The sequence below is a fragment of the Oryctolagus cuniculus genome, chromosome 10 (assembly GCF_964237555.1).
Source record: "Oryctolagus cuniculus chromosome 10, mOryCun1.1, whole genome shotgun sequence".
NCBI classification, from domain to species: domain Eukaryota; kingdom Metazoa; phylum Chordata; class Mammalia; order Lagomorpha; family Leporidae; genus Oryctolagus; species Oryctolagus cuniculus.
In genome coordinates this window covers 20,636,767-20,653,690 of record NC_091441.1, presented here as the reverse complement: position 1 = coordinate 20,653,690, position 16,924 = coordinate 20,636,767, and the positions used below count along the sequence as shown (strand labels likewise).

The following is a 16,924-nucleotide window of genomic DNA, read 5'->3' as shown; positions in this document are numbered from 1 at the left end:
CAGCGCAGTGCGCCGGCTGCAGCGCGCCGCGGCCATTGGAGGGTGAACCAACGGCAAAGGAAGACCTTTCTCTCTCTGTCACTGTCCACTCTGCCTGTCAAAAAAAAAAAAAAAAAAAGACTGGATAAAAATGTGGCACATATACACAATGGAATATTATTTGGCCATGAGAAAGAAATCCTGTCATTTTAAAAATATGGGCAAACTTGGGGGACATGATACTGGTTGAAATGAGCCAGGCACAGAAAAACAGACACTGTCTAATGGTGCATATGGAATCCAAATTTGATCTCAGAAGTAGAGAGTAGAATAGTGGTTACCAGGGGCTGCAGAAGTTAGAGGGTAGGTGGGTTAGGGACCTGTTGGTCAAAGAAAACAAAATGATAGAGAGATAGTAGAAATAATGTCTAGAGATCACTTGGTCAGCATGGTGACTATAGCCAACGATGACATTATATTCCTGAGGAACACTAGGAGACTGGATGTTACAAATGATAGCTGTGGTAATATGTATTTTGTGACGTAGCTAAATCTAACCATTTCACAATGTAGATGTACTTCAAAGCATGTACATTTGTATCTGTCAATTAAAAATGAAAAAGATGGAACTCAAATATGTAAAAGATTACACTTTCTAAAAATTTTACTAAAGCATTTATTTTTAAACAAAAATATACATTCAATCTGATTTACAGGAATAGAAATAATTTATCCAAAGCAATTTTCATTTTAAAATTAATATTGCACCCAACAGTATATGTCTTTGACACATTTGCATTGTCAACCTTTCCCACAATTTGCAATACGGGAGAGAACTATGAAACTAACAGAATTATAGAAGCTAACGTTCCTGGATTTTTAAAGAATTGTACAATTCTGCTTATTTACAAGATAAAATTGTAAACTTTCAGAAATTTACTTCCATAAAAAAGCATACATTCTTTTATCATACTTAGAAAATGCATTATAAAATTCTAATTAAATTTCCCTGTCCTGTGGATATAAAAAATGAGCTATCTACACGTGGTGATTTCCTCAGAGGGATTCCAAGGGGTGACGTTGTGAACATTCACAGCCTCGTGGTGGAGGGCAGATCTGCTGAAAGCACAAGAATATGGAAAAAGCCCTGGAAAGCTGAGTCACCCTTGTGAGGATATTTTCACAACTGCCTACACATTCAGTCTAATGAATGTGGCTCTCAAAGTCTTCTCCCTCAAGACGTAGACAAGGAACAGCATTAGGATTCTGATCCAGCCTCATAAAATACTTTACATGTGAGCAAGCTCAAAAGAAAGCTTTGTGAAGCCTTCTGCAATGTATTGCTGCTATCTTGTTAGTGATTTTGTTCAACTTCCTTACTCCCAGGGAGCACTAGGCAGGACTTGGAGATCACCTGGATGTAGATGCACAGGGATCCTCCAGAAAAGGTCACTGAAATGTATATTAGGATAAACTTAGAGATTGCATTTTTTTGCATCCAAATAAACTGATTTTTTTTAAAAGATGTATTTATTTGAAAGGCAGAGTGACAGAGATCTTCCATTCATTGGTTCACTCCCCAAATTGCTGGGCCAGGCCAAAGCCCAGAGCCAGAAGCTTCTTCTGGGTCTTCCAGTTGTCTGCAGGGACCCAAACACTTGGGCCATCTTCTGTGGACCTCCCAGGTGCATTAGTAGGGAACTGGATTGGAAGTGGAGGTGCTGGGACTCGAACTGTCACCCGTATGCGATGCTGGTGTCACAGGGAATGGCTTAACCCACTGTGCCACAACGCTGGCCCCAAACTGATTGTTTAGTCCCATTTTTTTTTCCATGAAGAGTTTGAAGTATCCTCGTATCCCTCTGAGCTGTTATGAGTGGCAACACCCTTTCACTTGATCAAGACCAGTCACCCTGCCTCAAAGCAGCTTTCTCCTCTCTAGAGCTCCAAGACCTAAGTGTTGCCTTCCAAGTTCCATTATGTACAGTTGTTTGACAACTAAAAATAACTTATCAGGTACCATATCATCCAATGTATACATCCATGTGCACATTGGATGATATTTAAATCATAGGCAAACGGGTCTCTCTCTTCAAAATTCCTTACAGCTTTTTTTTTTTTTTTAAACTATGAGTATAGCATAAATTATCAATAGCTCTCCTTCTAACTGGAAATTAGTACCCATCGGTAATATGCCCAGTTTTTAAAAATTGCTTTTATAAAATATGTGAATATGCAGATACTTTCAAAAAAATGACACTAAGGAATCAGACTACTTGGTACTATAGGAAGGTGCTAAAATAATACCCAACACTAAAATGTTGTAATATGCTATTTAACTGGTTATAAACCCAAAACACGTGGAAACCTTATACTTAGAAAATTTTGAATTTCCCTTGATTGAACTGAGCTAGAAAACCAGTGTGAAAACCTGCAACCATACCCTCTGTTACCAGTATTCAAAAAGTCACTGGACCACTTCCTGTCTTCGTGATTATAAATTAAATAAGGTGGTCTACAGGTGGGAAAAGAGGAAAGTTCTGGCAAATTGTTACAAAAGATGACAGGAAAACTTAACTGTAATTTTACAATGCAGTTGTCTAACTATTGTCCTGGATTGAGACTGGATTTAAATGTTCCCTTTGAATCACAATGAACACAAGTTGAATAATTTAGGGCTTTCAAAAATATAGTGTTGGCTTTGCTATTGATTATGAATAGCCCAACCCAAGTAGTTTGTATCTTTTTTTTTTTTTTTTTTTTTGACTCAGAATTTTGAGAGGCAGCCAGAGGTTCCATCTGCTGGGTCACTCCCCAAAGGCCCTGGGCTGGGCCGGGGACTCCATGCACGTCTCCCACGTGGGTGGCAGGGCTGCCCAGTACTTGAGTTGTCACCTGCTGGGTCTCCAACCTGAGAACTCAGATATGGCGCCGGGCATCTTCACCACCAAGCTAAGTGCCTGCTGTCTTGGGTTCCATGTGACGTTTTTATAAAACGTTCTCAGAGTCTTTCATGAAGAAACAGACATGGGGCACCTCAGCTCTCCACGGTGCGCCGGTACTCGGCCGTTCCGTCGGCAATGATGGCGTCCAGGGGCGCGCGCTTCTTGCGGATGCTGCGCCCGGAGGAGATGAGGTCCGCGTAGCCGCGCTGGTGCGAGAAGGCGTAGGCCGAGCGCCGCGACGACGCGCCCCGGCGGAACACGTTCTGCCGCCGTTTCCACTGCTCCTCGGCCTTCAACCGCTTGCGGTGCTTCTGGATCTGTAAGAGCGGGGGATGGGAAGAAAGGTCTTGGCTAGGAGGTCGCCAGGACAGGACTGACGGCAGATGGCGACTGCGCACCTGTCCCAAGCCGCGGCGCACCCGGTGCGCACCCTCTGTAAGGGCAAGCTGACCTTGTGCCTGGCACCGGGCTGAGGGAAAACTCTGGCCTCTGGCCCTGGTGGCTCCAGCACTGTCTTGTCACTGCATGCAGGGTCTGGGGGCCACCTAGCCGCCCCGTCTCCCAGTTCCCCCATCCCCTGATGGATTCCCCTCCCTGGGGCCCTTGGGTGAAGAGTTCCCAGGTTTCCAGTTGTCAGACCGTTAGGCCTGGACGTGTTGACGTGGCGGAGGTGCCAACTGCAGTCACCCTGTCCAGCTTCCACAGGAGCGAGTAGGCGGAGAGGACAGAGCCGAGTCCCCTGCGCCCTCAGCCTGCTGGTTACCTCGCACGCTGAGAGAGATGCTACAGTGTTGTTGATACTGAGTGACAGCCCTCCCCTCCCTCACAGAGCAGGATCCTTTGGACCACAAGTAACACTTTTCTTTAAAAGAATACCAAAATGCACTCCTTTGCTTGGCAGAATGTTAACATTGTAATTGTTAAATTGAAAGGGAATGACAGAACGTTCGTAATTCCATTCTCCTTTCATCCCAATCCCAAAAGGACTTATTTGCAAGATGCAGCTAAAGAAAGAGCAGACATTAACAGACATTCTTAGCAAACTCCCCTTGAACCTAGACTCCCAGGAGCGGTGCAATTGGGAGACATTCTGCTTTCCATGAGGGTCTCGCTCCTACCTTGTCACTTTCTGATGGCCAAATGGTCATGGACAAGAAGCGGATGGCAACGACAGGCAGCAAGCACACGGCGACGGTCAGGATGATGGTGAGCCAGATGTACGGCTGTCTCAGGGCGTTGGAAGCGGTGCCTGTGAAGAGCAGGGGCAGGAGTCCGCGGGTTAGCTGGGGTGAATCCGACAACCAGACTAGCTGCCTTCCCACACCCATCATCGCTACTGGAGGGAGGGGCATTTGCAAGTCAGAGTGAGCAGAGCACAATTAGGAAGGTCAGTTCTCTAAACATGGCAAATGCACACCAGGGAAACAAGAGTTAAGAAGTGCCTTTGTTGACACAACACTGATTAAATATATGAAATTAGGTAAGAAAGCTTTTGGATTTTTTTTCCCCTAGAAATTTAAAAAAAAGCACTTTCCAATGTGGGAAACCTGGAAGAAGCTCCTACCTCCTGGCTTGGGCCTGGGCAAGCATTGGCCACCGCAGCCCTCGGGGGAGTGAACCAGTGCTCCTCTCACTGTGTAGCTAACTTTGACTTTCAAAATAAATATTTAAAAAAAAAAGTCCTTATGGGAATATTCTAAGTTCTTGAGTACTGAGGTTTTTAAAATACAGTTAGGAAACACACAATCACAAAACAAAAACAACCCCAAGAAGAGAAGGGTGACCCCAGCACCCATCTTTTACAACCCAACTGCTGGTCACCACTACAGGGAAACCAGGGGACATGAATTCATTTTTCATTGTGAATCCAAACAATTTAAGTTGAGAACTTTACAGTTCATGATATATTCCACATGTTATAAAATACAGATTTCAGTTCAAATTCATTCCAGGATTTGTCAAATATTTTACTAGTTGCACTCAGTGGGCACATGACCAATTGTTCTCTACATATTTCCAATGATGCAGGGTGCTTTTGAGTTCTAAAATTCCCTCATCAAGGTGTTTTGTGGCTTGGCTAGCTAATTTAATCCTTGTAGGTCATTAAGTTTTGTCCAGAGGGGTATAGCCTTTGTGTCAACGGCCTTGCCAAAATTCAGTTTGTTTCGCTCAAGTAGATGAAAAATTTTATAGATTGTGTGCACCTTCAGATAGTGTTTTGAAAAGATGATTTGACAGTGCTGCCAGTACTGTGAAGGCACTTCCAAAAGTTCATGAAAAATGGAACTTATTTTGGCACAAATGAAAAATAAAAATAAAAAATAGAAAAAAAAATAATACTCTACATTTTCTATGAACTTTTGAAGAGCCCTTGTACAAGTATATTCAATTTTCCAATAATCTACCAATTGGGTTTTATGATAGGGGAAAAACTCTTATTTAGTCTTTTTAAGTCTTGTTACCTAACTTTATAGTTGCACAGTTGTGTCCTGATATTTTTTATTTACTCTGGGATTATGTCAGACTCTAACCTACTGACAATTACACATTTATTTTTGGAGCTGAGAAAATACCAACCTGTAAATTGAAATGCAGATGGAAAGAGAACATGTATTCCCGCACTATGAAAGTCAAACATGATGCCAAAATAAAGAGCAATACTTCCAAAAATGGAAAAGGCATTCACAAAGGTCCAGTAAGAAGTGTCCAGGCCGATCTGTTGGGAAACCAGAGACAAACACAGCACTCATTTTGGGGAGTTAGCAAGACCTACAGGAGCTAAGAATCCTGAAAACAGAATTCAGCAACTTCAGCATGATTTGGCTTGAATACAGAACAATCGAAAACCTAACCATCCTTGACTCAAGGTAAGACATAGGAAATGTGTTGGGCGAAGGGATGAGAATAGCATTTGGTAAAGCAGCAGAGCTCAGCTGGAGGGAGAGTGGGAGATGCATGCCTGCCTGGGTCCCAACAGATACCAGCTTGGGGGAGGAGATCTGTGCACCTGGAAATTGACTGTTATGACGAGAGCAGTGGCAACTGTGACGGCAAAAGACTGGTAGTCGGATGGCGCCTCTCCGTCCTGTCCCACGGTCTGCAGGTAAGCTCCCAGGGGTATGAAGAAGAGCACCATGGACGTGAGGATCCCATGCAGCAAGCTTACGAAGAACCGCTTATAGTTGAAGAGCAAGTCTCTCTGTCCCACGACGTACAGCCCAGGGAATCGGAGGCTCAGTTTGTCACTCACGTCCTTAAGGGGGACACAACATTAGAGTGACGTGTTGTCCGCCAGGAGGCCAAAGAAGTCAGACATGCTGCCAGGCAAAAACTGAACCAGATGATAAATCCTGCAACATTTTCAGCGTACAGAGATCAGTCTCATAGCTCCTGCCACTACCATTTGATATTATTTTAATTCAGGGAGGAGCTAGGGAAGTTTAATAACTTGTTTTCTTGTGAGAAGTAGCAACATAAAGGTAAGGAGGCTTTTAAAAAAATCAATTTTCATATTGTTTCAAAACTCTGTGGGAAGAATGTTCACCGATGAGTATAAGTTGATGAATTAATTCTAAATCATTCCTTTCCATTAGGCCTTTCTATAGAAACTGCTGAAGTACAGTGTTAGACTGTATATCTTAACATTGCCCCTTGTCCAAAAGGAGAATAAAAAACACTTGTCAATGCACTCAGCCCAGTCACAGAAATCCTCTTCTTACAAAACAAGCAACACAGCACTTACACCCTGGTTGCCTGATAAAAGAATAACAGCAGGATTTTACTCGGAACACCCAGAAATGGCTGCTTGTCCCTTCCCACCCACCCAGGGCAGCAGTGTGTGCAGAGCCTCTGGGCCAGCGCACTGCTCCTACCTGGTCGAGCAGCCCCATGAGGAGCACGGGCAAGCTGGAGTAGAGCACGTTGTACAGGGTGATGAACCAGTCCTCGTACGCAGTCTGCGAGGAGACGACAGGGCTTGGGTCACCGCATGGGCAGATCGCCAGTGGAGCTGGCATACCTTCCTCCACTTTCTCAGAGCAGGGACGTCCCTAGCGGAGTGGGGACCTCTCCAGCCCAGAGAAATACATCTTGAGAGAGAGAAGTTCCCTCCGCCTATGGGTCTGGCATCCCCTTTGGACACCGGTTCGAGTCCTAGCTGCTCCTCTTCTGATCCAGCTCTCTGCTTGTGGTCTGGGAAAGCAGTCGATGGCCCAAGTCCTTGGGCCGCTGCACCCAGGTGGGAGGTCTAAAAGCAGCTGGCTTTGGATTGGCTCAACTCCAGCTGCTGAAGCTGTTTGGGGAGTTTGGGGAGTGGACCAGTAGATGGCAGCCCTGTCTCTCCTCCCTCTCAAATAAATAAATCTTAAAAAGATAGAGGTTAGTTTCTGTGAACTGGCCCACCTCACAATGACCCTTCAACCCCAGGTAAGTGGTTTTGGGGAAAACTGATTCGAATGATGCTCATTTCATACCCTTTTATTAATGAGTCCAAATGCACGAAACTACACTAGTTCGGAAGCACCTAAGACCCTGCAGTAAGGGAAAACTAACTTTTATCCTTTATTTTGCAAGGCCAGAACCCATGAAAACACTTTGTAGACCAGTTTGAATATGAAAAATACACTTCTGAACAGGATAAACACCGCTGAATACACCATCCTTTAGGCTGGGACAGAGGGTCAGGGCTTACGCAGGACCAAGAGTCACGCACAGTCCAGAACTAGCAAGAAGACCCTGACCCTTGACCCTGCTCAGCATTTCCTGGCCTCAGCATCCAAGGAGGTTTGACAGCTACAGGCGATTTTTTTTTCTCGCAGGTTCACTTTTTTCTAAGACTTATTTGAGATCTTCTATCCACTGGTTCCCTCCCCTAAATGGACACAATGGCCAGGGCCAAGCAGAATATTTTTAAAGCACCAGGAACATTGAGAAAAGTCACCCAAGGGCTGGCTTATTATGATCCCAACTATAAGATACTTGCAAAGATAGAGGAAAGAGACAAATTTGGTCTCTTAGAACTAGTTTTTATTTAAAAGAATGCTACCCCCAAAATAAGTTCCATTACCTGTGCGGAGTAGCCGTTGAAGAAGGAGTACCAGAAATGAACCAAAGTAAAGGCAAAGTTTTTGTAGAAGAAGTATCGGAGGAACTTGCACATCCTGATGTAGGACCAGCGGCCATGCACCAGCAGCAGCCTCTGCAGGTATCTGAACTGAGCAAAGGAGTAGTCGCTCGACATGACCGCTTGCATTCCTTCTTGTCCGCTTATTCCAACACCAATGTGGGCAGCTGTGGGGCAGAGGGAAAAGACACTGGATTCTAGGCTGCTTTTAAGATGACACCAATGTTTCCCCAAGCAAAACACAGACATACAATCATGGAACAATAAATATAAAAGCTCTTGCTCACCATCCCTCACCCCCTGCACTTGAAATCAATTCCAAGGACAAGGCACTAAGCAAAGCACCTGGTAGGGCTTCCATACATGATTGTAAAAGGATCTCGGGTGGGTGGTGAATTCCACGGAGATGATCAGTCCAGCCCAGAAGCCGTCCCGCCCACACTCAGGGTGAGAGCCTCAGGCACCCGTGTGTACCCGGTGTGTCCCTGCCTCGTTGGCCACAGCTGAATCAGCCATGGCAGGCACGTGATCTGTGGGAGATACTATGAATTGACTCTTTCAAACTTCATTCCATGCTGCTTCTAATTGCAGAGGGGGGAAAGCAAATAAAAGTTACATTTCCCAGACTCCTTTGCAGCTGGGTTCCGTTGTTCACTCACTCGTGACTTGAATGTAGTAGTGAGCCCAGCCCTCCTCCTCTTTCGGCATTTCTTCAGGGTTTGTACCCATTCTCCAGCTGCCCAGATGTTGATAGGCAACTGCAAAGGCTTCTCAGCCGAGAAGCTCGACAGAGGGACCTCAAGGGACCCCTTGTCCCAGAACCTGCTTCTTCAGTGCACTTAGAGCGTTTGAAAGTGTCTGGTCTCTTGTAAGCAACCAGTTCCTGCTTAAAAAAACAAAAACCTACTGGTTCCTATACAAAGCCCTAACTGATGGAAACCTTAAGCCAGGGCAATTCGTCTGCTAGAGCTTCTGGAATTAGAATTCAGGTGTGTTTGTGTCTAGAATTTTAACTTAAAAACTCCTAAGGTGTAGAATATATTTCTTTCTGAGGGGCAGAGAGATAAAGTAGGAGAGAGTAAAAAGCAAGAGTGAGAGACAGAGTTCCTGACTCGATGCTAGGTCTTGCTTCCAGCATCTTCCCAAGGCCTGACTTCTTGGACTGCATGAGAAATCTCAGAACTCTTTTAAAGAGGAAAAGGATACAAACTAAAATACTATTTAACCTTAAAACATAACATTTTATATTGGAAAATATCTTAAAATTGTATCTATGAAATACATTAATAAAAACTTTAAAAATAGTCACAATTTCATTCATCCTTCCAGTAGTCATTAACATTTTCACATTAGAACATTACAGGCCGAAGCCACGGCTCACTAGGCTAATCCTCTGCCTGCGGCGCCGGCACACAGGGTTCTAGTCCCCGTCGGGGTGCCGGATTCTGTCCCGGTTGCCCCTCTTCCAGGCCAGCTCTCTGCTGTGGCCAGGGAGTGCAGTGGAGGATGGCCCAAGTGCTTGGGCCCTGCACCCCATGGGAGACCAGGAGAAGCTCCTGGCTCCTGGCTTCGGATCAGCGCAACGCGCCGGCTGCAGCAGCCACTGAGGGGTGAACCAAAGGCTACCCCTTTGGGGGAGGACCTTTCTCTCTCTCTCTCTCTCTCTCTCTCTCTCTCTCTCTCTCACTGTCCACTCTGCCTGTCAAAAAAAATTACAAATTTTATCTAGGTCACAAAATTCATGAACATAAACATAATGAGATCACTTAGAGAAAATGCGTTGGAAACACAACTTATTATTACTCAGAAGTCACTGCCAGCTCGGCAGGGTTTCCAACCAGAAAACTTCACAAAATCTCGCCCTGTTGTAGGATATAAGGGCCAGAAAACTCAAAGCATAACTGTAGTGACTTGTTCTGACCTATGTTTTCAATAGCACTTTGTAGTTGTAAAACCATACAGTGAATTGCATCCCATTCAATATTTATGTTCCCTTTCAAAACATACAAATAGTTCTTATGACAAGTTGTGGTTGCCAAACTGTGGCCTCTAGTTCTTTCCTGAATAAGCCACAGAGGGAAATGTCGAGATTTTTCTGTGGCTGTTGGAGTTAAGAGGAGGCGTCACTGGCCCAGTCCCTGGTATCCATTCAAGGATAATATGAGAAATGGGCTTTGTCACAGTGCAGAGGATAATCGGAGACAACTGAACAGATGCACTCCAAGGCAACACTTTTTTTTTTTTTTTCTAGATTCTAACCATAGGAACCTAGATTTGTCTCTAGTCAAATGCCTCACTGATAGGTGGACTTTTATATTCTCTCAACAGACTGATGACTTCACCAACAACAGTTCTTTCTGCCTTTATCTCATCTCTCTCATGCTTCATGTACATTCTCCAAAGCTAAGACCAAGAAGAGACAACATCCACCCACCCAGCTGGTATGAGCTATCTTTAGGTACAAGGAGGGGAGAGGGCAGCCAGTGAGAGTCCTTGAATCCTTACGAGGGACCAAAATGTGATGGCTTGAGATTTCTGCACCTACCAGACTATACAGTGAAACGTAAGACCTACTAGTCGACAGTCATCTTGTTTTTGCCACTGGAATTTCCCCCTACTCCTTTTTGACCAGCAAGAATTTCTGTATGTTCTGGATGCTGCTTTTACAAAGCACAAAAAGGTATTAACAATACTTGGATAACTTCCAAGGACCTCAGAGATGCCGCCTCCATTTTCACCCAATGTATAAGAGCACTTGGCATAGAACAGAATTTTTTTTTTTTTTTTTTTTTAGCTTCAGATTAACAAGCTTTGTAGCATGGGTAGGACACCTTCCGTTCACAGACCTGTGTGAAATTACGTGGTCTGGCTTTGCCAAGGCAACCACAGGTGGGACTCTGAATTCAATAAATCTATAGGATGCTAATTTTAAGGTGATAATGTTGTATGGCCTGTGAATACTGTCATAAATATCCAAATGGCCCTTGGCAGAAAAGAGTTTCCCCACCCCTGCTAAGGTCTGGTATCCCTCTATCAACTGGAAAACTCAGAGGAACAAAAACTTTCAAGCCTAAAAGACATGATCAGATTGCGAATTTGCAAGGGAGACCATCCCTGCTCTTCCCCTCCCCCGTATCTACAAGTCTATGTTATAACTGCTTAAAAATATTTGAGTTCCTTGCCTTTTGGGCACAGCTTGTTAAGGAAAGCAATGGAAAATAAATGAGAGCTGCCTACAGAGGAAAGAAACATTTAATTCAGGGCAGGAAATGCCATTCGTAGGGTAGAACAAGAATGTGCAAAAACCAGTTGGAGAGGAATTAAATCAGGAGCAGTGACAGATATACACATTGATAAAAAAGCAAGAAGACATACGTCATACAGCTGACTCCTGCTGAGGCAGCAAAGTTGGAATATTCTTAGTATATACCAAGGAGGAAGAGGAGGAGACTCTAAGAAAAGAAAGAGATGGACTCATGAGTCACAGAACAGGCTAAATTTAAAGTCTAGTCAGTCATACATAATGTATTTAAGCTAACCAGCAGAGCAGGACATGCATATGTCATGTAATGTTTTCTATCAACCATGACTAATATCATAGAACTGGAGGTGACATTGGTAATAATTTTGTTTTCAGATGAAAACCCTGAGGACTGCACACCAGTCCAGAGTGATACACGATGCTGCCAGTAGGATGAGCACAAGTGTTCAGGCCTCAGTCGTTTGAGTACTTTCACTGCAAGATGCAGATTGGTTACCCCCTAATCTAAAGACCCCAAATCCCACGTTCTCCAAAATCTGCTGTTCAAAGTTTTAGATTTTAGAGCTAAATTTTCATGTTAGGGATGCTGCATGGGTAACATACATGCTACATTCCAGAATCTGAAAAACTCCAACATTGGAAACACTTCTGGCCCCCGGCATTTTGGATAAAGGTTGCACAACCTGTACTGCCTTCCAACAACAGAGAGAGGAGAAAGGGCCAGGACTCTGATGTGTAGGTGAGGGCCACCGTTTGGGTTCTGCATGTTTTTATAACAGCCCAACTGCATTCTGTGTGATAGCACTCAGTCTTTAATAGTAGGCACCTCAACCAGCAAAATGAACCTCACAGTCTCCTAGGGAGGTCAGGAGGATGGGGAGGCCACCGGGACACTTCCCTCCAATGCCAGACAACTCACACCAGGTGGCCCCACGGTGAAGGTTTACCACATTAAATGGATCACAGGTCTGAAGGAAGCTCCAGAATGAGGTGCTTAGCTGGGGGACAATGACATTCTCAAAGCCAACATTAGCATTTATGCCCAGCTCAGCAGGATGTTCTACAAAACTTTAAATATCAGAGCTTTTAATTGGCCCTTAATAGGAATAGGAAGGAGAACCAGCAAGAGGAGAAAAATCACACTAAGCAGATGTAAAAAAAGGAGACCAAGTTCCATCCCACGGACGGCATCTCCTACTTGGCATTCTGTGCAGACTGCTCTGTTTTTCTGGGTAGGCTTCCTGGGGGTGGGTCTCGGGCATGATCACGGTCACGTGTCTTTAGTAGAGGTTGGATTTAGGGAAACCTCAGTGAGAAATGAGCCCCCGAACGTCCCTGCCGTTGTTTCTCCTCCCTAGCAAGTTGGGCTGCAGGGGACTCACTCTTGATCATGTTCACGTCGTTGGCCCCGTCTCCGATGGCCAGCGTGATGGCCTTCTTGTACCTCTTCACCAGGTCCACTACCATGGCCTTTTGCTTGGGGGTGACGCGGCAGCAGATGACGGCGCTGCACTCACAGGCCAGGTCCACGAAATTCTTCTGCCGCTGCTCTTTCTTAGCCTCGAGCCGTCTCTTACTCTGCGTCCGCATGCGTCTCTCTTCTTCTGTCCTCGGGAACTTCAGCTTCAGGATGTTACTTTTCTTGGTCTTTTTCTCCAGAAGAATTTCATTCTGAGAAATTGGAGAGAGACCAGAGTACATCCCTTTCATTCGTACACCAAGAGTGTCATTCCCAAGAATTAAATTATATCAAGGAGAATTCTTGGGTTCTATCATGGATTGTAATGTTCTGATTATATAATACATTTATAGAAAAATTAGAAAATGCAAAATTCTACATGGAAAAAAATGAAAATTATCTATTAGTTAATAAACCAGAATAATGACTTTCCCCAATCTGGTATAATTCCTTTCATATCTCATTCTATTAAGCCCCAACTTTGGATAATCACACTTTCACTTGTAGGATATGGGATTTTTAGATTGGCAGTGAATATGCTAAACCACCCAAAACTGGTCCAAAAGGCACTTTTACTTCTTCATTTGCACCCAAGGCTCAGATACACTCACGGTACATACCAACCAAGAACCGGTGATTATTAAGGCCCTGTTTCCACCAGATGGGAAAAAAGGTTCCTGCACAGGAGGTGCAAATTTTGCATAGACTCCACCTCTATTCCTCTGGTTTTCCATCCTTGTATGAAGAAGAGAACTGCAGGGAAATAAATTTAAGTGTTTAAAGTACAAGACCATAAATAGGCCCCTGAGTCTGAGTTTTGACGTATACTTTCTACAGATTGTGGTAAAATACACATAACATAGAATGTACTAGCTTAGCCTTATTATTAGTATTTTGAGAGACAGACAGTAAGCTCCCATCCACTGGTTCACTCCCTAAATGTCTGCAATGGTGGGAGCTGAGCAGGGGTGGAGGTACTCAGTCCAGGGGTCCCACATGGGTGGCAGGATCCCAGTGACTTGAGCCAACACCTGCTGCCTCCCAGGGTCCACATTAGCAAGAAGCTGGAGTCAGATATTGAACCCAGCTACTCTGATGTGTGACATGGGCATCTTAACCAATGTCTAATTACTAGGCTAAATGCTTGTCCCATGAACCATTTTTCAATTGTATAGTTCAGTAGCATTATATATATTCACAGTGTATGTGCAACCAATTTCCAGAACTTCATCTTGCAAAACTGAACTTCTGTACGCATTTCAACAGTGACGCCCCATTTCCAATCTCCACGTTAACAGTAAGGCACTAAGTCCCCAAGGCGGGATATGATCAGCTTGTAGCAAGCTGGTGGGAAGACTGGGATGAGGACTCAAGTCTCCATGCTTGCAGCAATGGGCTATCCCATTCCACATTCACACAGCCATATTCTTTCACCTTCAGAAGGTTTCTGAACCTTGGCCCTCCTGATAGCTCTGTACTGAGGTTGGCCACTGTCAGATGTGCAGCACTGGGGGATGTGTAACTGAATCCCTGGCTTCTCCGAGCCAGCAGCATCCTCTTCCCCTTTTTGTGACAACAGAAGATGTTTTTAGACATCGCTGAATACTCCTTGGAAGTTGTCTCCCTTGAGAACCACTGCACTAGAGAACTGGGTGTTTACTGTCCCTTTCTGCATTAATTTAATACTCATTTTCACACTGAAGGTTACATCGAATGTCATTCCTACTATGGAATAATTGATTTTATCCAATACAGGTTGAGCATCCCTCACCCAAAAGTCCAAGATAAAGCATTGAAAGGCTGGAGGATTGGAAAAGAAGATGGTGTTACCTATTAAACCATTTGATAGACACTGTCCTTTCAGGAATCACCTAGAACGATGACTTGCTGTTGTATATAGGTAAACTGTGTAATTGTATATAGGTAAACTTGGCTAAAAGCATGATCATGAAATTTGCTACTTACATGAATTTTCTCTTTTAATGTAGTTCACACTTTATTTTAGAATATTTGCTCTTTATTATAAAGAGAACAGATGTCATGTATTCATAGATACAGTTCTAAGAAGATAACCATACTTCCCCCTCAACACCCTTTCTTCATCTCCCTCTCCATCCTTCCTTTTTAAATTTTTACAATAACATACTTTAAATTTAATTTATAATCATCATAGTAAGTCTACTAGTTTTTGCTTAATGCATCACTAATCATAATGTTCAACATGTAAAAAGTAGACCACTGTTCCACAGGAATATAGACAAGGGCCATAAACAATCAAATTGGAAGATGTCAGTTTCATTCTTATATATATATGGGTTTTTTTTTTTGTATTCTGTATTAACTACCACATATCAGAGAAAATGATGTTTGTCTTTTTGAGACTGGCTTATTCCATTAAGTGTAACTGTCTCCAGCTGCATCCATTTTGTTGCAAAAGACAGGATTGAGAAAACAGAAGTGTATCAAGGCATCCAACTACAAAAAATGAAACTGTATAATAATTAGCCAAATTACTTGAGACGCAAAACTAGTCAAACATATTAAGCATTTATTTATCTATTGCTACTGTTTAGAATCTCAGAAGCTCAAAGCAGCCTGTTCTATGTGCTTCTATTCAAACAGAACCCATCTAGCTGGTAAGCCTGCTGGGTTTGCTTGTTGAATTTAGCGGAGTACCAATACACTAGGATGATTCATGAAAACTTGTCATTTTTTTTTCTTCACACTATTTGTTGCACTCTTTTACTTAGTGTAGAGTTAACTTTACACTCATTAAGTAAACTGAAAGAAGATCTTTGTAAAAGTTAAGAGCGGGAATGGGAGAGGGAGAAGGAAGAAAGGTTGGAGCGTGGGTGGGAGGGAGGTATGCTGGGAAGTATCACTATGTTCCTAAATCGGTATATGTGAAGTACATGAAACTTGTATAACTTAAATAAAATTAAAAGAAAAAAAGAAACAAGAATGACGAGCAAATTCCTTAGCACCTTAGGAGGCCTGGTAAGTGTGCTCCTTAACAGCGTAACCGGCCCAGCGACAGCCTCGGAGGGTTGTTGTACAGGAAAAGCTTGAGGAATACATGAAGTGTCCAGCCACCTCCAACCCGTCGTGCTGACTGCGTGTGGCGTGTGTAGCATCCCAGCCAGGCAGGGCTGTCTCACGATGCATTTCAGGACTAAGGCAGTTTCTGCATTAGCCCAGGTTTCAACTCATGCCTGTCCCCTACATGAGACCACAGACGGCCTATGGGAAGTAACCCGTCCAATCCATTGCGTAATGGGGCCAAGGATGGATGTTTTTCTTCTCCTGTTTCTCTTTTAAAAGGTGTAATTTCAGGCAGTGCCATGGCGCAGTAGGTTAATCCTTTGCCTGCGGCCCTGGCATCCCATATGGGCGCCAGTTCTAGTCCCAGCTGCTCCACTTCCAGTCCAGCTCTCTGCTATGGCCTGGGAAAGCAGTAGAAGATGGCCCAAGTCTTTGGGCCCCTGTACCCATGTGGGAGACCCAGAAGAAGCTCCTGGCTCCTGGCTTCGGATCGGCACAGCTATGGCCATTATGGTCATTTGGGGAGTGAACCAACGGAAGGAAGACCTCTCTGTCTCTCCCTCTCACTGTCTGTAACTCTAATTCTCAAATAAAATAAATAAAATCTTTAAAAAAGGTGTAATTTCTAGAAAAGGCAAGACATGAAATTCATATTAATTCATAATTAATTTATGAGGCTGTCACAGGCTCAGTTTCTGCTTTAGCAGGTGAGTAAGCACTGAGGGCTTGCAAAGAATGGAGGAAAAATGGCCCCTGAAAGACCCCAAGTTTCCCTAAAACTAAACTCTACTCAAACAATAGGCCACAGTGCATTACCTTGGAACTGCCTGCTAGTCTCCTGCTCCACTTAAACACGAGGTCACTGAAGTAACACGTTCTCGCCTTGTTTCTCTTGTCTGCCCGTGTAGTCTGAGCTGTTGGAGGGTCTCATACCCCAGGCTCATACTTACCTTATGTCTTCCCCGTAGCAGATGGTGGTCTCCTCAGTCAGCAGTTCACAAGCGAATCCTATATTTTCAGCAGTTTCTACAGCAGAATAAAGTCATGTCAAATGTCATTCCTACTACTAAGCTCAATAATTGGTTTTATCCAATACAGGTTGAACATTCTTAATC

At 43.9% G+C, this 16,924-nt stretch overlaps 1 protein-coding gene across 1 annotated transcript in view; it reads right to left on the bottom strand.

Annotated features, from left to right (window-relative positions):
- Positions 1-631: 631 nt before the first annotated feature.
- The window catches only part of ATP8B1 (ATPase phospholipid transporting 8B1), a 127,459-nt gene continuing 111,166 nt past the window's right edge, over positions 632-16,924 (bottom strand). Inside the window, exons 20-28 of the mRNA XM_002713627.5 lie at positions 16,760-16,835; positions 13,388-13,520; positions 12,691-12,979; positions 7,990-8,213; positions 6,797-6,880; positions 5,932-6,177; positions 5,502-5,640; positions 4,043-4,173; positions 632-3,241 (exon numbers count right to left, since the gene is read on the bottom strand). Of these exons, the coding sequence (XP_002713673.1) occupies positions 3,017-3,241; positions 4,043-4,173; positions 5,502-5,640; positions 5,932-6,177; positions 6,797-6,880; positions 7,990-8,213; positions 12,691-12,979; positions 13,388-13,520; positions 16,760-16,835 (1,547 nt within the window). The 3' untranslated portion in view covers positions 632-3,016. The remainder of the gene's footprint in view (positions 3,242-4,042; positions 4,174-5,501; positions 5,641-5,931; positions 6,178-6,796; positions 6,881-7,989; positions 8,214-12,690; positions 12,980-13,387; positions 13,521-16,759; positions 16,836-16,924) is intronic.